This window comes from Ursus maritimus, unplaced genomic scaffold (genome assembly GCF_017311325.1).
Source record: "Ursus maritimus isolate PB19 unplaced genomic scaffold, ASM1731132v1 scaffold_8, whole genome shotgun sequence".
In the NCBI taxonomy this organism is placed as follows: domain Eukaryota; kingdom Metazoa; phylum Chordata; class Mammalia; order Carnivora; family Ursidae; genus Ursus; species Ursus maritimus.
In genome coordinates, this window is record NW_024426996.1 from 13,999,735 (window position 1) to 14,021,570 (window position 21,836).

Below are 21,836 nucleotides of genomic sequence, written 5' to 3' on the forward strand. Positions count from 1 at the left end.
GTGCTCTCTCTCTTTCTCTCTCAAATAAGTAAATAAAATCTTTAAAAAAAAAAAGAAGTGAAGGAGAAATAAGGCTTTCTCTGACAAACCAAAATAAAGAAAAAAAAAACATTTTGAATACATTTGGACATTTAACATATAAGGAGGTTTGCACCTGAATTTAGTAGAAAATTATTTGGTGAATAGTATTGACATACTTGCCCCTCAATATAGAAGACCTTCTATCATATAAAATATAAATGTTAGATGAGCTAAAAATATAAATATAAAATATCAACCTATAAACAGGTAAGAAGTGGGGGCAACATTTGAATACCCTCAGGATAGGATTGAAAATCTTTAACAAGAGAAACTCAGAAGCCATTAAAAAATGGACAGATATGAGTATCTCAGTGTTAATTTTTTATTATGGCAAAAGCCATGAGTGTAGCCAAAAATATACAATAAGTTCGGAGAAGCTAGTTGTATTATGCATGATGATACATACTCTGATTTTAAAAGAGCTCCTACAAGTAGAGAAGAAAAAATCAGACAAAGCTGTTTAAAGAGGACATCCAAGAGGTCAGTAAATATAAAAGAAAGCACAAGCTCATAGAGAGTCACGTGCATAACAAAATAACAGGTGTATTTTTCAGTGTTCTCATGAGAATTAAAAGGGATTGATCATATCCAGTGTGGGCGAGATTGTGAAGTATAACAATCTTGTTGGAAAATAATATGGTGGTATCTACTAAAATAAAAAACAGACCTTTAACGTAGCAATTCCATTTTGAGGAATCTATTCTACAGAAATAAAATAATTATTTCAAGTGAAATACATATAAGAATGTTTATCATAACTTTGTTTATGGTGGAAAAGCACCCAAAGCAATTTATTCATCATTAATGAAGGGTTTGAAGAAATTACAGCGTATTTAGATTACGGTGTACTCTTCATTCTTTAAGCGAAAGAGTTTAAGCTACATGTGTTGCCTTGAAGGGATATCTGTGGTTCAGTGGAGGAAAAAAGCAGCCAAGCTGCAGAGTAAGATATATTGTGTGATTGCTTTAAAAAGAAAGAACAAAGATGAAAAGAAAGAACAAAGAAAAAAACCTCTATTTATTGAACAAACAATTATAAAGTAGGACTTTGTAAAAGCAAAAATTAAAGCAAAAAACTAAAAAGAAAATAGGACTTATTAAAAAAAATAAGACGAGAAATATACAATCACTAGTGAATTACCGAAGTCTGAATTTCTTTATTTTTTTTTAAATTTTAAAAATTTTATTTATTTGAGAGAGAGAGACAAAGATGGCATGAGTGGGGAGAGGGACAGAGGGAGAGGGAGAAGCAAACTCTCTGCTGAGTAGGGAGCCCCACAGGGGGCTCAATCCCAGGACCCTGAGATCATGACCTGAGCTGAAGGTGGAAGCTTAACTGACTGAGCCACCCAGGCGCCGCCTAAGTCTGGATTTCTGAAAAGGGCACCGATCAGCTAAATATTTGCTCCTTAAGATGTTATATTCACATTTATACTTTGAAAAGCATGATTTTAGTTATTTGGTAGAAAATCTCTGTTTTTCTGGATTACTGTTGGGATGTTTGCCATTGCAGTTCAGTGTGAAGGGATCATTTTAGTAAGATTTTCAAGGGTCACTTGCAGATACATGACATACGAGGAAGGCAGAGAGAACATTGTCCTAACACCAGGGTATTGACACATTGGTTCATTCTTTGATTCATACATTTATTCAGTAATTATTTAATGAGCTCCTCCAATGTGCTGTAGCGTGAGACTGCCAGGTCCTAGGGATGGTGAGGCCAATAAGTTCCTTGCCCTCAAGCAACTCACAGTCAGCCAGTCTGCCACATATCGATAGGTAAACAAGCACTGGTGTAGGGCACTGCATATGAGGTAATGTGAATAAAAATGTCTAGAGGGCAATGCCAGCTGTTCCTCCAGAATGAACATTCTAAGTGCAGAGAGGTTACACTGCAGCACTGAGGAAGGAAAAGCCCAAGGCCAGCCAGGTTTGGGCAGAAAATGTTTTTGATCCCCCCCATGCCAGTATGTCCATCATACTATATTTACAGCAAAGTCCCTCGATGAAAAATATAGAAAAAACCCTGAATAATCAGACTGGGAGCAGTGCTATACAGTCTCCCATGAAGATGGGCTCCCTTGGTGGGCTGGGAGGTGGCTTGCCTCTCAGTCTCTTGGCCATTTGTGCCACGGATGCAGACTGGGCATATACTCTGTGCAAGGCAGTCCACTGCGAGAACTCAAACAATGAACATTTAAAAGTTTCCAGGCTCTCTGGACCTGGAGTTGAGGTGGATAAACTCTCGCCCTGGGTTGGGTTATGTGAAGCTCCATTTGCCTCACTTCACCAAATAGAGCAGCATTAACAGTGTCCAGAAACAGTTTGTATGTGCTTAGACAGATTGTGTAATTTTCCCCCTCAATTAAAAAATATTTTATAGTCCTGAAGAATATCTGATTTCCATTTACCTGCTTTCCCTAATTCTACTAACTCACTCTTTCACTGGTTCCGTCACCCAGAGAGGGACAAAGGATAGCCCAAGCTTGGGAGTTGGGAGTAGAGGTGAGGGAGGCAAGGATGGTTCTGGGGTGAAGGCACCAATAACTGGGGGAAGGTTGGATGGTCCCAAATCAGATTCTCGGGTTCTCATCCTTTTTGATCTTCTATTGGCATTTAGCCTTCATTTGAGGGCTCTTTTTTTCTCAGCTTTCATGAAGCATCATCTCCTAGCTCTCCATCCACTCCTCTGCTCCTTCTCTATATGCACCATGGCTCCCCTCCCACACCCCTATCCAGAGCAGGAAAGGTCCTCTCATGGGTCTGCTCCCCACGCCCCTGGTCTCTCATTATGCATGCTTTCCTCCTTGCACCGATGCTATGCATTTTGACTAAGTCCTCTTCTCCAATTAAGAAATGCAAAGGCTTAGAAAAATAAGGCTTTATATATTTGGAAAAAATAGAAACAATATATTATAAATTTATGAAGCAATAACATTCTGTATGATGGAATAAAAGTATAGTAATCGAGAGTTTTTATGGGTCATGATCTCAGGGTCGTGAGATCAAGCCCCACATGGGCTCTGCACTGGGCACAGAGCCTGCTTAGGATTCTCTCCCTCCTGTTCCCTCTCCTTCTGCCCCTCCCCCTCTTCTTTAAAAAAAAAAAGGAAAAAAAAGGGGAAAGATACAGAGTCTTTAAAGTTTCAAAACTGAAGGATTTTACTCCTATATATTATATACTTGCAAATCCTCAAGACTCACAGTACTAAATTTGTTATCCTTTTCAATTGTCTATCAGAAATCATTCCAGCTTTGTTCAACAAAGACCAAAACTCTGTTCTGATTATCCTCATTTGTTTTCCGGGTAAAGCTGTGTGGTGTGACTATTGTTCAGCTCCTGCACCTACATTTCACTTCCCAAGATGGCCAGATTTGTATGTCTAGTGGTGACAGCAGCTGTGGTCCTGAGTTTTCCTTTGCCCACCCAGGATATTTCTGGTGGATGTCCTATTGTCATCCCTAACTGAACATGTCCCCCCAGATTGATGCTAAGTGACCAGTTCTTTTGTCAACCACAGTATCATTTTGAAGTCCAGAAATCTTACTGTCTATTGTAACTCACCACTCTACTTCAATTCCTATTTCTAACCATGGGATTATACAATATCAGAATTCAAAGAGAACTTTTATTTGAGTCTAGCATCCCACATCAATTCTATTTGCTATGGTTCTGTAATTTCTCTGGCTCTGTCCAGCTTGTTCTGAGAATCTGTGCTGTGGGGTCCCTTTTCTATCCATGGGAATCTTGGTGTATGTGGTATTTGGATAACTTCTGACAGATAACACCACACGCTGGGCAAATGCTTAGCCTTGTGGCAAACTTGCCCTATTCCCATCTCCTGGTAGCAAAATTAGACAAAGACATGGGAATAGAAAACTACAGACCAATATTCCTTATGAATATTTATGCAAACTTTTAAAAATGCAAACATTTTTAAAAAAGATTTATTTATTGAGAGAGAGAGAGAAAGAGAATATCCAGGCAGACTGCTGCTGAGTGTGGAGCCCAATGCAGAGCGTGATCTTGGGACCCATGAGATCATGACCTGAGCCAAAACCAAGAGTCAGACACTCAACTGACTTGAGCCAAACAGGTACCCCTAATGCAAACATTTTTAATAGAACACCTTCATGGATTGATGGCAGGTGTGTAAAATGGTGCAGCTGCTTTGGAAATAGCATTTCCTCAGAAAGTTCAGCTATGATCCAACAATTCCACTCCTGGTATCCACCTGAGAGAATTGAACTCATATGTCTGCACAAAAAATTGTGCACAAATAGTCATAGCTGCATTATTCATAATGACCAAAAAGTGGAAACTCCTCAAATGTCTATCAGTTAATGGAAGGGCAGCAATAATGTGGCCTATCCACACAATGGAATATTACTCAATCATAAAAATGGCATACTGATACATGTTAAAATGTGGATGGAGCTGAAAAACATTATGCTAAGTGAAAGAAGTCAGACACACAAAAAAGGCACATATTTATGATGGTACTCATATGAAATGTCCAGAATGGGCAATCCTATAAAGACAGAAAGTGGATTACGGGTTGCCAGGGACTAGGAAAAGAAGAGAATGAACAATGACAGCTAATGGATTAGGGTTTCTTTTTGGGGTGATAAAAAATTATGGAAATAGAGAATGTTGCATAGTCTTGTGAATATATTAAAATACTTCAAAATAATGAATTTTATGGTTTACAAATTATATCTCAATAGAAAAAAAAACTGTATACAGGAAAAAAAAACCCTTATACTACCAGAACATGGAGGATACGTGGGTTCTCACATATATATGACTTAATGGAGGGGCATCAAATATTGCTGGAAATCTTTTTCTAGACCACAAATACAGCCATCATTTGTTGAGTAACAAGACAGGAGTGATCTTCAAGTAACTTATGCCACGTAATCTCTAAGGTGTGTCCTGGGCGTTGCTTTTGGTCAGGATTTAAATCCATCATTTCAAACTCTTCCTCTTTTTTTTTTTTAAAGTAGGCTCCATCCCCAATATGGGGCTTGAACTCATGACCCTGAGATCAAGAGTCACCCGCTCCACCGACTGAGCCAGCCAGGCACCCCTCAAACTCCTCCTCTTAAGCATCATTTTAATTTCACTTTCAGCATCACTATGACAACCTGTTCCACACTGGCTGCTCTGGGAATGATGCCGCTTTGCCTGTATCTCTACACCTTGCCCTGGAATGCTCCCAGCGGAGGAGCCTGATGTGGGGCTCGATCCCAGATCGCCGGGATCACGCCCTGAGCCGAAGGCAGGCGCTTAACCACTGTGCCACCCAGGCGCCCCTCAAACTTCTCCTCTTAAGCATCATTTTAATTTCACTTTCAGCATCACTATGACAACCTGTTCCACACTGGCTGCTCTGGGAATGATGCCGCTTTGCCTGTATCTCTACACCTTGCCCTGGAATCTTGAGCAGAATCTCGCCATCCCGTATCAGAACATAGGTCTGTACTGGACTTGTGAAATGGTAATAGTAATGGTGATGGTAATGATAATTAAGCTGTCGTTTGTTATGTGTGTCCTCTACGTGGGTTTTTAAATAAACAAATTCTCCAACACTTCTATATAGATTCTATGACTAGTTCCACTTCCTAGATTTTTAGGATAATAGAAATTAAGTAACTTCACCAAGTTTGTGCTGCTGATCAGTGAAGAACTGGAATTCTGACTTGGGCATCTGATGGCAAAGTCCAAGCTCTTAACGTTACAAGAGTTCACCTTTGAAAATAAAGAAAGAGAAGTTACTTATTAAGAACATGCTTACATAATGCATTACAAAGCTGTTGGTCTTGTTATGATCCAAAGGTTTACTGGATCACGGTGGGTCTAGTAAGACCTTACTTCCTGCAACTCCACTTTTCACATGGCCTGTGAGCCTTCACATTTTTACTGATCCAACATGAATGATACCTTTCGATTATTAGAGTGTATCCGCATGCCACAACCATACCCATATTTCTTCCCTATCTCCTTTTAAGATCGTCATTTCTCATTAAACACTGCCCTTTTTCTAGAGATCTCAGTTCACTTTCTAGGCTTGGGAGAAAACCTTGGTGAAATGATACGTTTATTGCTGCTTGCTCAGAATTTTTGGAAAATCGGCAGAAACCATTATTCTTAAAATTGTCAATCTGGAGTCTCAAGTAATCGCTTGGAGGGCCTTACAACCCAGGGCCCACAGTTCAAAAACATGAATAGAGCCATGTTCCCATAACAGCTGGAGTCCATTGAATTTGTAAAATTTGAGTGAAATCTTAGAAATGATTTATGTGCAACTTTTTCTGATCAGTTGTTTACACATTCCATTTTGATAATATATTCTACAAGACACTTGTAAACACTTAAAGCCCAACATATTATGAGCAACTCATATAACTTTGCAGCCAGTTTTACAGGAATTTGGCCAGATTTAGAAGCCAGTGGATCTCTGCTCTACTGAGCCTGCCTTCAATGCTTTTATTCACTTGTGCTCATTAAAAGGCACGTTTTCCCCACCCACCTTTGGGTTACACTTGCAGAATATGAGAAATAGCTTTGGTATGTGTAACAGATGGTGTTTTTATACCTGCAATAGGTATGCTTTGTAAAACAGATGACTCATTGGCTTCAAATGGGGAAAAAATAGCTGTGGTCGTGGAGGGGTGACCCCACGCATAGCAACCAAAGACTTTTGCCGACTCCTCCTGTTTTCTAACTTTTACATTTCTGGTTGTCTCTAAAATTCCATGTCATTGTCAGAGGGATTTTTAGAGAGAGTGATGATGGAACATGAATAGTGGCATTCAGTCTTAATGTATACTCTTCAAAGGCCATTTTCCAAAGGTGTTTTTCTTTCTTTATATTTGGAGGTGGATGCAGAAATAAAATGCAGCTTTAATGAAAGCCTTTATCTCATGGAAATAGAAATGGTGGAGGACTGAGCAGTCCAGGTGAGAGGGGTTACCTTCTGATGGATTTTTCCTCTCAGGAATCACCCTTGTGTGCCTGACCATCCCCGTGGCCTTTGGGATCTATGTGAACTACAGGTTTCTCAGGAATCACTCTTGTGTGCTTGACCATCCCCGTGGCCTTTGGGATCTATGTGAACTACAGGTGGCCTAAGCAATCCAAAATCATCCTCAAGGTAAGCAGCTCCCCATGGTGGTTAATGTATCCTTAGACAGAGACTGGAAAGACAGACGGAGACAATGACTCAAAGAGATGGGCCAGTCGAATACAACCCCATCCCCAGCAGTTTTCCTTATATGTCTTGATTTTTGGATCTAGCCTCCATATTTCCTCCACTCTTGCTCCCCATCGTGGTTAATGTATCCTTAGACACAGAGACTGGAAAGACAGACGGAGACAATGACTCAAAGAGATGGGCCAGTCAAATACAACCCCATCCCCAGCAGTTTTCCTTATACGTCTTGATTTTTGGATCTAGCCTCCATATTTCCTCCACTCTTGTAAGCCATGCTCTGTCACTCCCGTTGGCCCACACACTGACACTTAGGACACACTGGCAAGTGTGGGACTCTTGCTTTAGTGCCAGGAAAGCTAAGGCGTGTGTGTGGCCAGAGAGAACCCAGAGCCCATCTATTCACCAGGCTCCACACAAGTGCTCTCGAGGTGAAGGCTGGTCAGGCGTGCGGGCGGCAGAGCCCCAGGGTGAAGAGTAGGGGTGGTTTCATGAAAAAGTAGGGCTGTTTTTCAGAAGCATTCCCGAAGAAGCTTCCGAGGTGCAAGTTTGTACACACGAACAAGGGCTGCTGACCACGTGAAAAACTGTCAAAGAGAAATCATGCAGAATGCACTGGGAAGTCTGGCCATGGGATGATGGCAGCTGGAACCTCCTACCTCCTCTTGACTTTCCGGCATTGTCCTCTGTCTGCTGGAGGAACAAGCTCATGTCCTGTCTTAAAAAGATCTCTAAAACAGCTTTTAAAAATATCTAAAAATGACTTTTAAAAATATAAGAATAGCTTTAAAAAATGTTGAGACGTTCTCAACAAAGATGTCAACATCCTGGGGTGTTTTCGGTTTTTTCAACGAGGTGTCATTTTAGAAGATGTAAGATTGGGCTGTGTGCTGCTTTATGAAGATTTTTACAGTGCTTTACTTACATTCTGCATTTATAGAGGAATAAATGTTTGGGGCTAGTTGGAGGCTGAACAAATGCATCTCAGTTCATTTTAGTTTTGGGTTTCTGGTTTGGTTCTTGCTGTCTGGCTCCACCGACCGCTCCACATGCCTGCACAAATGCATGCTGCTTTCTCGCTTCGGCCCAAGATGGACCAACTCCCATGATTCTGTCAATGGGATGAAGGGGAAGGTGGCTTGACAAGCAGACAGGGGCCTGGAGGGAGGCTTCAGACTTGTGCATTTGGATTGCATCTCGGTGTGTGACTGTGATTTCAGTAGGAAAACATTCCAGTGCGGCTGTGTATGCTATCATTTTGTTTACAAAACAAGAGGACAGAGTGTGATCATGGAAACCTCTTACTTTTCCAATACTTTATTTCTGATAAAGTACTAGCAAGCACTCTGTCTTGTTATTGTAATTTTGGTGTTTCCAGATCCTCTGTTAGTCCCTCAGTGTCAGTGGAGAAATGAGATAAAATTTCTGCAGGTGACTTTTATTATCTGTAAAGAGCAGATGTAAAACCCCTTTCTTTTGCCTGTTTCATAGGATGTGTGGCAGAAAATATTTAATAATATACATAAATATTCTGGAGCACCTTAGTAAAAAAACTAGGATAATTTAATCATTTTGATATATTTTCATTTTCTGTTCTTGGTCCTCTTTTAATTTTAGATCTGATACGTTTTCTGAACATATTGCTCTTGGTGAATTTTTGAACTTTGAAATCCTTTTTTGACAGGAAGATGAAGAGGGATTTTGACAATCAGAGGACATCTTTGTGTGTTCTAGCATTTTCCCATTAAGCAGGGACCCAGTCTGTCTTTGTGTTTGAGCAGTAAAAATAATCCCAGAGCACATCTGCGGTGTGTTGGGTTGTTGTTGCTTTGTTCTGCTCCCCTGGGACCACCTTCCTCCACACCTTGAATCATTTCAAATCCCGATTGATGCCATAACGAGATGTATAGTTTGTTGTCTACATGGTATGAATGGGAGCTTGTCAAAATCCTAATTTTCTCCAAATATTCTGGGTCTGGCTTCCTTTTTCCCTGATCTAACACTCAGACTATTGGAAATTCTTTTTTGTTGATTTCTTGTTTTTGCTGAACAACAAAAAGAACAGTATTCATTTGGGAGAGGAAAGAGGTATCTGTCAGTACTTATGTTACATTAATGTCAGCCCAGATTGTCTAGTAAAGATTGGGTACATTTCACTTGGAGGACAGAAGGGCAGAGATCAAAGCAGTAAACAGCCATTGGCAGTCGAGGGGGTGGTAGGAAGAGAATGGCGGATAGCGAGGCAGGGCAGACCTCAGACAAGAGGTTACCAGCAAAGGATCTAAGAAAGTGCGTGTAGGGGTGTTGGGGCTTATTGTCAGATTTCACTTGTCTCATAAATTTGTCCTATCCATGAAAAACTCCACTACCCAATCCTTCCGGCAAAATCCTCTACTTCAAGGGAAACAGTACTGGTCATAAAATAAGGCTTAGATTTGTGTCGAGCCTCACCAATTTCCTGCTTAGCCAAGTCAGTTGACCAATTTGGAGCTTAAGTTTCTTTTCTGTAAAATGAGATCGGATTTGGTGGTAAGTCCCCTCTTTGTTCCAAAACGTCTAGGTTCCCAGCTTCTTAGAGCAGTGATGGACTTTTCAAAATAGAACTAAAAGACCACGATGTTTACATGTACTTATTTTATTGGTTTACTTTAGATTGGGGCCATTGTTGGTGGGGTCCTCCTTTTGGTGGTCGCAGTTGCTGGTGTGGTGTTGGCAAAAGGATCTTGGAACTCAGACATCACTCTTCTGACCGTCAGTTTCATCTTTCCTTTGATCGGCCATGTCGCGGGCTTTCTGCTGGCACTTCTTACCCACCAGTCTTGGCCGAGGTACAGTTAAATGATCCCTGCACTTTTTTGAGGAGGATAAAGTAAACACTCGGCCTCTGGCAGGCTTTGCTGCCTGGCTGTGTCAGGAGACATTTAGAGTTTTGACTTACAAGGTGAATGGAACAGGACAGATCATCATAAAGAGGGTGAAAAGATTATGGTAAATCTTATGTAAATGAGAGTAAAGGACAGATTGATGGGAAGTTGTAATCTGTGAAATTAGGATTGGGGTGTTAACATCATGTGTTGAAATCTGGACACATTTCTCTTCTTATTCTAGTAATTAGATAGGGGTGAGATGGTTTCATTAAATATAGAGATCATTCTAGGGCATGAGCAAAATTCAAGAGATTGAGCATTTATCCACAGTCTGTGCCAAATTCTGTAAAAGTGCTAATTATAAGGGGCAAGAGGAGAAAGGACAAACTGGAGAAATAAGATAGGAATTTATCTGAAATATTATCATTACAAGTTGGGGCATATAATTTATAAATTTGTGAAATATTAAAAATGATAATATTCCATGTTGTTATGTCTATAGATGAGATGAGTATTAACATACAATATTGGAGGATACATAAGTTGGCAAAAACTCACTGGAAGACGATTTAGTCATATCAATAGCCTTATAAATATTTATAGCTGTTCACTCGGTGATTTTACTTCTAGAAATCTGTCCTGCAGCTAGGACTATCAGATAAACACACGAATATTGATGTGCAAGGATGTTAATTGCAGTGTTATTTATAGATATAAAAATAGAAACAATTTAAATATCTAACAATAGGGAGATACTTAATTCATGATATGTCTATGTGATGGAATATAATGCATCACTTTTATTGCTTTTGGAATATACTTAAAAGATAAATTTAAAAGAAAATGGAAAATGGGATACATTTTGATTCCCATTTTGTGGAAGAAGGCAAAAGAATTTTATGCATGGAAAAATACTGGAAGAAATGCACCATATGCTAATACTGTTTAATTTTGAGTAGTAGGATTAAGAGTAATTTCAGTTTCTTAATTTTTGGGGGAGGGTATATTTCCTGAGTTTTTCAATGAGTATGCACCACTTCTAAAATAAAAAAAGAATTATTGAAGAAAAGTGAACTAGGTAGTTGAACTTCAAAGGTAGAGTTTGGGAAATGAAAAACCTTAAAAGACAGATTTAAGTAAAAGAGAATAGAAAGTGATATGCATTTTGATTTTTTACTTTATAGAAGAAATCTCTTTCTAGTCTGCTTGGAGAACATTTAGGATTATCCCAGGTACTGGGTAAGGCTCTGCCTATTTTATCTCATTTACTTTTTACTACAAGCCTGAGAAGTAGTGCCTATTAGTACCCTCATTCTACAGATGAGCAAATCCTTCAAGACATGAAGTAACATGACCAAGTTCATAGAGGCCGAATGCTGTGGAGTTAGGATGTGAACCGGGGTTTGTTCGCAAAGCCAATAATTAGGAACACAGACTGTAGAGTGGTTGAAATATAATTGGACCTGGAGAGAGAGTATTCCCATGGCAAAATGTACTTAACAATCTTGTCTTTTTCATACCTGATGGCTTGAGAAGGATCAGGACTGAGATGCTGCATTTGCCTTGTGAATAGTCCAGGTGTGAGGTCCAGCTTTGCAGCGTAATCATACCAAGTAATTGACAGGCGTCCGAAAGGAAGGTGGTCCAAAGAAAGCATAGGAAGCAAGAGAGTAAGTAGAAATAAAATAAGAGCTTCAGAACTTACCCTGGACCAATATTTTCACACCCACATTATACCTCCCCTTGTTACCTCCGCATTCTAAACCAGCTTGCAGAGAGATGCTGGTTTATATTCTGAAACACCTCTTTCCTCTCTTCACTTCCATCTATAGAAACCTGAAGGCCCCTTTATAAACTGGAGACAGATGAAACTGCTTAACCCAGCCCCCAACGTACTGCTATGTCTTCCTTTTAATCCCTCCTGATTTTTCTTTTTCAAGCGAAGTTTATCTCTCTCCCTCTTTTCCTTGCAATTAGAAAACCGATAAAATACAGAAAAGTAGAAAGTAGAAAAATTGTGTCCCTAGACTCTTCCACTAAAGAGTTTTAGACATTTGGTCTTAGACATTGCTTTTCATTTAGGGTTTTTGTGTTTACCTTCAAGTATTGTTTAGTTCATACTGTTTGACATCTCTAATTCACCTTTCCATTCTCCTCTCCAACCCTCACCCCACCCAAATTGGTTCATGGCATGTGCACTGCCTCCTAGTAGGCACAGCTCATACCTGTCCCTGGAACTTTAATTGCAGCCACTGTCCCATGTTAAATGCCTCTCCCACCATCACTGTTTCATCTGCCTCTGCCTCTGTGAAGCCTTCTCTAACCATTTATGCCACTTTTCTGAATTTCTATAGCATCTCCCTGACCCTCGATCATATTTCATCTTGTGTTGTTACTGGACCTTTGCTGTGTGTATAGCATGTATTTCCACCCAGATTCCTGGGGCAGGGTTCCTAGGGTCCTGTTCGAAGTTCCTCTCAGCAGAACACTTACAGAGCAGGCACACTCAGCAAATAATTATTAAATGTGTAAACATTTTTAGTGGCCTAAGCTCGTAGCTTACATTTATTGCTGTATAGAAGAGAAAAATTTAAGAAGAGTTCCTTATTGCTAGTAACTCTTGATAAATGTTTTCATTGGTAGGTGCAGGACGATTGCCTTAGAAACTGGAGCTCAGAATATTCAGATGTGCGTCACCATGCTCCAGTTATCTTTCACTGCCAAGCAATTGGTCCAGATGCTTAGCTTCCCATTGGCCTATGGACTCTTCCAGCTATTGGACGGATTTCTCATTGTTGCAGGTAAGGAGGGCCCCTATCGGGTAGATTTGATTGCAAATTGTCACCCAATTTACTAACTTCTTTTTCAATCTCAACATGCATGTGCTACTCTTGTGATGCATTGTTAGCCTGCCATTTCTGGGGAAAATAAAGTGCACAAACAAGTTCCTTTGCTTTCATAGCAAAATATTAAAAATATTCGGAAAAAAAGCTTATAATTATAAACAAACATGCTTCACAAAAAACAGTGCACTATTAGAGCTTGGATTCTAGGACTTGATAAGTCTCCATGAGCAATAATTTATCTTCAGAATGACATTTGTTATGTTTCATCAAGAGCCACAAGGTCTTCCAAATGCCAAGTTATTTCACAATGCTTCTGTGACTAAGGAGTATGCTGAATGGTTGTGAAATATTTTCGAACTATGAAATATGAAACATACACAGATATTGAAATACACATTTGTATACATATATATCATAATATGGGATATATACCAATCCATACAGCCAAGTATACATCATTTTAGAGTCAGTCATTAGGTGGGTTCACAGAAAGTAAATTAAAAAAGATATCAATAGGGGCACCTGGGTGGCTCAGTGGGTTAAGCGTCTGACTCTTGGTTTTGGCTCAGGTCATGATCTCATGGGTCGTGATATCGAGCCCCATGTCGGGCTCTGCACTCAGTGGGGAGTCTGCTTGAAGATTCTCTCCCTCTGCCCATACCCTCACTCCTCCCTCTCTCTCTCAAGTAAATAAATAAATCTTAAAAAAAAAAAAAAAGTCAGTACATACACACATATATATTTTAATCTTGGGGCATTGTAATTTTCACTGTTATCAGGAAACAGGGTCTGAGTTATATTCAATGATACTGATATAACTGATTATATACTGATTGCTAATATAACAATCAACATAAGGAGTACTTGGGGTTTAATTTTACCCCAAAATAAGAGAAATCTTAGCAGAATAAAACTCCCTGGTCTTAGATCTAAGTTTTAATTTCTTTTCCTTTGTGAGATAGTGAGGGAAGGAACATGTCTGGCTTGTTCCCAGCTATCTCCCAGCACTCAGGAGAGTGCCTGACTCATAGCAAGCAAGCATCCACAGGTGTTGCTGGTTAACTGATTGACTGACTGACTGACTGAATGAATAGATGAGCCACCAGTGGCCTGAATGAATGAATGGGTGAGCTGTCAGTGACCTCAATCACAAATGGTCCAGTCCAGATAGAAATAGCCATTCTGATACATTGAGTTATTTTGCACCATAGTTCCCCCCCTTTTTTATTGAGGTATAATTGACATTCAACATTATATTAGTTTCAGGTTTACAACAAATGATTCATATGTGTATATATTATGAAATGATCACCACGATAAGTCCAGTTAGCATCTGCCCCATATGTAGAGGTTTTTTTCTATGTGATGAGAACTTTAAGATTTACTCTCTTAGCAACTTTCAACTATAAAATACAGTATTATCAACTGCAGTCACCAAGCTGTACATTGCATTCCCATGACTTACGTGTTTTATAACTGGAAGCTTGTCCTTTTGACTCCCTTCACTGATACCGCCCCCCCGCCCCAGACAATCACCCATCTATTCTCTATCTCCATGAGCTTGGTTTTGGTATGTTGTAGTTCCATTTTTGTTTGTCTCAGGTGTTTTATTTCACTTCTGATTTCCTTGTTGACTCATTGGTTGTTCAGTAGCATGTCGTTTGTCCACCATATATTTAGTCTCCATGGAATTTTCCAGTTTTCTTCTTGCAGTTGATTTCTGGTTTCATACCATTGTGGTCAGCAAAGATGCTAGCTGTGATTTTAATTTTCTCAAATTCGTTAAGACTTGTTTTGTGGCCTAACATATGATCTACCCTGGAGACTGTTCCATGAGCTCTTGAGAAGAGTATGTATTCTGTTGCTTTTGGATGGAATGTTCCGTATATATCTGTTAAGCCCATGTGGTCTAATGTGTCATTCAAGACCAGTGTTTCTTTATTGATTTTCTGTCTGGATATTCTATCCATTGATGTAAGTGGGGTATCAAAGTCCCATATTATTATTGTATTGCTGATAATTTCTCCCTTTAGGACTGTTAATATTTGCTTTCTATATTTAGGTGTTCCTATGTTGTATGCATATGTATTTATAAGTGTTGTATCCTCTTGTTGGATTGACCCCTTTATCCTTAGGTATTGCCCTTGTCTCTCTTTACAGGTTTTGTTTTAAAGTCTATTTTGTTTGATATGAGTGTAGCTACCCCAGCTTTCTTTTGGCTTCCACTTGAGGGAAGCATCTTTCTCTATCCCTTCACCTTCAGTCTGTGTGTGTCCGTATATCTGAAGGAGTCTCTTGTGGGCAGCATAGAAATGGGTCTTGTTTTTAAATCCATTCAGCAGCCACTCCCTGTCTTTTGTTTGGAGAATTTGGGCCATTTAGTTTAAAATGACTATTGATACAGGGGCGCCTGGGTGGCTCAGTCGTTAAAGCGCCTGCCTTCGGCTCAGAGCATTATCCTGGGATTCTGGGATTGAGCCCCGCATCAGGCTCCTCTGCTGGGAGCCAGCTTCATCCTCTCCCACTCCCCCTGCTTGTGTTCCCTCTCTCGCTGGCTGTCTCTATCTCTAATAAATAAATAAAATCTTAATTAAAAAAATGACTATTGATAGGCATGGAGGTGCTGACATTGACATTCATTGTTTTCTGGCTCTTTCGTAGTTCCTTTTTTCTTCCTTTCCTTTCTTCTCTGTTCTCTTCCTCTGTGGTTTGATGACTTCTTTAGTGGTATGCTTAGACTCCTTTCTCCTCTTTTGTGTGTCTGCTGTAGATTTCTGCTTGGTGGTTACCATGAGGCTTACATATAACAACTTGTATTTATAATAGTCTATTTTAAGTTGATAACAACCTAAGTTTGAACACATTCTAAAGCCCTACATTTTATCCCTCCTCCATGTTTTATGTTTCTGAGGTCACATTTTACATCTGTTTATTTTGTGTATTTCTTAACTTATTACTGTGGTTGTAATTATTTTTACAACTTTTGTCATTTAACCTTCATACTAGCTTTTTAAGTAATTAATTCACTACTTTTCTGTATGTTTATCTTTACCAGTGAGATGTATACTTTCATATGCTTTCGCGTTACTAGTTAGCACCCTTTCTTTTCAGCTTAAAGAAATCCCTTTAACATTTCTTGTAAGTGTTGATGACTCCTTTAGCTTTTGCTTTTCTGGAAAACTCTTTATTTCACCTCTACTTCTGAATGATAACTTTGTTGAGTAGAGTGTTCCTGCTTGGAAGTTTTTTCGTTTCAGCTTCTTGAATGTATCATGCCACTCCTTCTGGCCTGCAAAGTTTCTGCTGAAAGATCTGCAAATAGCCTTATGGGGGTCCCCTTGTATGCAACAAGTTGTTTTTCTCTTGCTGCTTTCATGATTCTCTCTTGTCTTTAACTTTTGACACTTTAATTGTAATGTATCTTGGTGTGGCTGTCTTTGAGTTGGTCTTATAATGGCACTCTCTTCCTGGTCCTAGATGTCTACTTCTTTTCCTGCCCCTCAGTTTGATGCTATAAAATGAAGAAATGAGTCTCTTCTACATAAAATTCTGGGCACTTTTCAAAGGGCTGCTCCTGGGCTGGGCCCTGGGGCAGGTGAGTCGGGTTGCAGTTCCTCCGTTCAGCATAGACCTGTGGTTCTTAGGTAAACCACACCTGTTGGTCTTAAAAGCCAGATGTTTTGGGGGCTTGTCTCTCAGATGCCTGTATTAAAAGTTGGGGTGCCTGATCTGGGGTATGAATCCTTTGCTCCTGAGGGAGAAGCTCCATGTTTTGAGTTCCCTCCTGATTGTGGATGGCCCTGTCTGGGGTGCGGCTTATGGTGAGATTTTATCTCAGTCTTTCCTACCCACTTCCACTTGGTTTCCCTTCCTTTTGTCTAATGTGATGGGGTTGTTCTGACAGTGTTTAGGGTTTTTTTTCCCAGAGGAATTTAGTGTGTCTGTGGGAGGAGGTGAGTTTAGGATCTACTTACATTTTCTTTCTTTCTTTCTTTTTTTTTAAAGATTTTATTTATTTGAGAGAGAGGAGAGAGAGAGAGAGCATGCAAGCATGAGCACAGGGAAGAGGCAGAAGCAGAGGCAGAAGCAGGCTCCCTGCTGAGCAGGGAGTCCTATGCGGGACTCAATCCCAGGCCCCTGGGATCATGACCTGGGCCAAAGGCAGATGCTTAACCAACTGAGCCACTCAGGCATCCTACTTTTGTTGCCTTCTTGAACCAGAACCCCAGTTTCCATCTCTTTTCCTTTCTTTTTCCCCTTCATTTTTGTGTTTACACATTTGTGACCCAAAGCAAACAGAGCCCTAAAATACACGAGGTCACTACATTACAGTCTTTGCTAAAGTGATTTTTCAATACCTGTATGTTTTAATACGTAGCATACAAGATGTACAAAAGGAGATTGAAGAATGAACACAGAAAAAAGGACACAAGTTCTGCAGAAGGCTACCATAAAAAGAAATCTACTTCTTTCAAAGAAACCGGTGCTTTCTTGGAGGTGAATGAAGAAGTTGCCATAACTCCTGGGCCATCAGTGCCGATGGATCTCTGCACAGCTCTGGAGCCCACCAGCCACATCTCTTCTTGTACCTAGTAAGGGTTGCTGGCCTGACTGGTCTCCGTCTTCCTCAGCGGCCAGTAAAGACAGTGCAGAGCTGATGCATGCATCTCACTGGCAGGGCCTGTGGGAATATTTGAATATTTATATTTTCATGTGGTTTGTGAATTGTCATGGGATCCATTTTTGAGAATGTATTTCACCTACTTCAGGGAGTTTTTGGGGGGTTTGCTCAATATATTTACCGGCCGCTGTGTGTTCTTGTGTTCCCGGGCGGCGAGAGTGACACCCGTTGGTACGCGACGTCGGGATTAGATGTCACCTCCCACTGCATACAGTTCTCATAAAAAATGTGGCCATTTCTGAAACGATTGTTTTTTAAGGGGTTGGAAATCTTTTTGGATTATAGATGTAATACAAGTGTAGAGGGAATTAATGACGACTTGAGGTTAAAATGTGAATGCCCTGTATTTTCACTCTCTAATGATAGGCACATGTATAGCCTTCGAATTTTTGTTTATACCATTTTAAGAAATACAGAGATCATTCCATATATACTGTTTCATGAGTCACTTGATGACATATTATGGAGAATCTTGACGTGTCAGTCTTCGTTGATCTACCTCATTCTTTAGACCAGTGGCTTCAGAGAAGTATTCCATTGCATAGAAGGACTGTAATTTATTTAACCATTCCTTGTTCGTGGACATTTAGATAGCTTTGAACTTATTGGTATTATAATGCTGCTGCAAATACCCGTACTGTTGTGCAAGAATTTTTGGAGGATCACTTCCTACAACTTGAAATGCCAGGCCAACCTCACGTTAAAATGTTGGACAGGCTGCTGTCCGATGATGTATAGCAATGCTTGAGTGGGGGCTGGCTTCCCACAGCTGCACCAGTCTAAGGAATGATCAGTTCTGATCTGTGAAAATATTTCATTTAAGATTGCATCTAAAAAATTATGACTGGAGTATTTTTCATGATCACTTGCCTATTCATGTCCTTTGCTTGCCTTTCTACTGTGGTCTTTCCTTTTTGATTAATACATTGTAACACATTATGGATAGTGACCCTTTGTCCTGTTTGGTCAATGTTTTACCTATTTTAATCTTTTATCTTTTGTTTTTCTATGTCTTTTGCCATATAGAAGTTTTGTATTTTTTACATATTCAGCTTTATTAGTCTTAAAAAGTGCTTTTTGACCTTGATGTCTGTCAAATGTTAGAATATTTATATTTTTGTGTGGATTATGAATTGTGATAGTATTTCTTTTTGAGAATGTATTTGCAGGAAGTTCTGCTTGGGGGTTTGCACAACGTATTTACTCTCTGCTGTGTGTATTGTCTGGCAGTAGGTAAAACCCATCCCCCTCTCTTCTTACATTATTAAAAATACTTCCCATGTTTTTTTCTATGACTTTTATGAACTAAGTATGTAAATGCTTATTCCATTTTGAATCTCCGTTTTTGTACGGTGTGTTAAGTAATCTAGTTTTTTTTGATGTTTAACTAATTGTTCCAACATCATATATTGAATCATTCATCTTTTCTGATTTGAAATGCCACCTTTCTCCCACAACTTCCTATATAATGTGGGACTCTAGTTTGTTCCATTTTTCTGTCTAGTCTTATTTGTAAGTTTTGAAATGTGTGAGAAAGTGTATTGTCTGATATTTAGTGCTTTACAATTTTATTTTGTAAGTATTCCCAAGAACCTGTGGGTTAATATAATGATAACGATTACTGTGGTATTTTCACGACAATTAAGAATGCCTTTGTGGTATTACAGAAAGGGCCCCATTAGGTGTCACAAGTATATTTCTATGAAAAAGAACTACGCAGATTGTCATGTTTGAGAATTAACAATTACTTGAGGATTCCCATTTATCTACCTGATGAATGTTTGTGTCGAGAAGCTAGTCTGTGCTGTATACAGGCCCATGGGACATGCAGGAACGGTTCCTGCTGGCAGTGTTCATAGTCTAGTGAGAATATATCCCTGGAATGAGCAGTCAGTGGCGTTGGGCATTAACAGAAATTCCCAGTTCTAAAATGAGCATTAACATGAATTTAAAGAATCCATAAACAATGTATTTTTAAAGTATTTCTCTAAATAGTCACCTAACACAAAGTGGTGAAATCCAATGCTCTGTTCTGAAAATATTAAGTACATGGTCATTATTTACCACAATCAGGACAAATCTGGGGACAAGACCACCAAAAGCCACCCTTTAAGACAGTCACGACACAAATCAATGTAAGGGTTTGAAAGTAGACCTGTCAGAAATCTGTCATCTCCAGAAGCAGTTTGTAAACATGTTCCTGAGAACTGGAGACAGTCAAATTGTCCCAGAAGCCACACATTATCTTTAGTGTGAAGAATGTAACTGGGAAAAAAAAAAAAAAAAAAAAAAGCTCTAACTGAATAAATTGTATTCTAACTGATCTAAATAATCATGGATTCATGGGGCGGGGGATGCCTGGGTAGCTCAGTCCGTTAAGCGTCTGCCTTCGGTTCAGGTCATGATCCCAGGATCCTGGGACTGAGCCCCAGGTCAGGCTCCTTGCTCAGCAGGGAGTCTGCTTCTCCTCCGCCCCTCCACCCCTTCGTGCTCTCTCTCTCTCAAATAAATAAAAATCCTTAAACAACAAAATAATCATGGGTTCATGAAAGCGGGCGCCTATATGAAGCTCAGAAGTGGGGCCAGAGAAATAATGTTAAGAATGAGTTCAACTCTATGTCTGGAAAAGAGCTGCTGGACCGTTGAGGCAGCACAGCACAGTGGGAAGAACATGGGCTTTGCCAGGGCTACTCCCTGTATTCCACTTAAAGAGCTAGGATGCCTTGGAGCTGCGGGTTGCAGTTAGGCCGACTTCAAATTGAATTCCAGCTCTGTTATTTGGGCAACATGGGGCAAGTGACAGTGTCTCTGAACTTTAGTTTCCTCTCTTAAAAAGGGTGATAACATTCAATCCTAAACACCCTGAGAGTAGAAAACACTTAGTATGATGTGTGGGAAGTGCTCAGTAACTGTGAACTGTTCCCTTCCTCGTGCAGCCACAATTCATCCTGGAGTATAAAGGGTAGTTCAGCCTAACCCAGTTTATTGAATCATTTTTTTTTTCTTAAAGATTTTATTTATTTATTTGACAGAGAGAGACAGCCAGCGAGAGAGGGAACACAAGCAGGGGGAGTGGGAGAGGAAGAAGCAGGCTCCTAGTGGAGGAGCCTGATGTGGGGCTTGATCCCAGAACGCCAGGATCACATCCTGAGTCAAAGGCAGAGGCTTAACAACTGCGCCACCCAGGCGCCCCTATTGAATCATTTTTTTAAAAAAATTTTATTTATTTGAGAGGGAGAGAGAGCACACACATACAAACACGAGCTGCAGGGGCAGAGAGAGAGGGACAAGCAGGCTCTCCACTTAGCAGAGAGCCCGAGACACGGGGCTCAATCCCAGGACCCCGGGATCATGACCTGAGCCAAAGGCAGATGCTTAATCTACTGAGATACCCAGGCGCTCCAATTAATCGTATTTTAGCCTCTAAGCAACCCTCTGACCAGCCTTTGTGTGTACTTGCCCACCTGAATGATTACTCATTCTGCTGGATAGAGCTAAGCTATAAAACTTGGCAACGTAATTTATCAGTAAGCATCCTGAGAGTTTGCTTAGCATGACCTCTAGAATATTCTTAACTTTGGGTGAATGGGTAAAAATTGATAAAAATATGTAGTCGTCTTCATGAAGCTTAAGACTACTACTTCCTGTCTGTACATTTTCAACAGTTATAAATTCAGATATTTCTAGGGTCAGGAAGATCTTAAAAGATCCACATAGTGTTAGCTACTAAGGAATGGTGGAAACTGGCAGAACTGGAGAGGCACACGCTGCTTGCTGCTACCCTATACCTACCGTTTCCTTTGCCCTTATTAACAGAACCAAGATTTTGTTCAGGACAGCAATATGGCTAGCTAAAAATAGCTTTCTTGAATTTAGAGATTGCTATGTGACACAATTCTTGCTAATAAGACAGAAGTGGAAATCTGCTTGTGATTTCTGGAAAATTTTGCTTTCTTGCCCTAGGCAGTGATTGACCCTTTATCCTTGTCATTCCTATTTCCTTCCTGGAATGTGGATGTAATAGCTGGAGCCGAGGCAGCCATTTTCAGACAGTGAGGGCAAGGCCAGGATAATTATGTATCTGTTGACATTCTTGAACTGTAGAACCAACCCCAACAACTGCCTAATTTTGAACTTGTTTTCTTAG

The 21,836-nt window shown here is 40.0% G+C and overlaps 2 protein-coding genes across 4 annotated transcripts in view; both read left to right on the plus strand.

Moving 5' to 3' along the window:
* CUNH4orf36 (chromosome unknown C4orf36 homolog) overlaps positions 1-5,284 on the plus strand; it is a 44,214-nt gene extending 38,930 nt beyond the window's left edge. For all 3 annotated transcript variants that reach the window (XM_040624969.1, XM_040624968.1, XM_008706173.2), the window contains exon 5: positions 5,215-5,284. The gene's annotated coding sequence lies outside the window, so the exon portion shown is untranslated. The remainder of the gene's footprint in view (positions 1-5,214) is intronic.
* The window catches only part of SLC10A6 (solute carrier family 10 member 6), a 29,338-nt gene extending 9,380 nt beyond the window's left edge, over positions 1-19,958 (plus strand). The window contains exons 2-6 of the mRNA XM_008706174.2: positions 5,441-5,559; positions 7,150-7,238; positions 9,948-10,123; positions 12,806-12,963; positions 17,387-19,958. Coding sequence (XP_008704396.1) covers positions 5,441-5,559; positions 7,150-7,238; positions 9,948-10,123; positions 12,806-12,963; positions 17,387-17,601 — 757 coding nt within the window. The 3' untranslated portion in view covers positions 17,602-19,958. The remainder of the gene's footprint in view (positions 1-5,440; positions 5,560-7,149; positions 7,239-9,947; positions 10,124-12,805; positions 12,964-17,386) is intronic.
* The last annotated feature ends 1,878 nt before the right edge of the window (positions 19,959-21,836 follow it).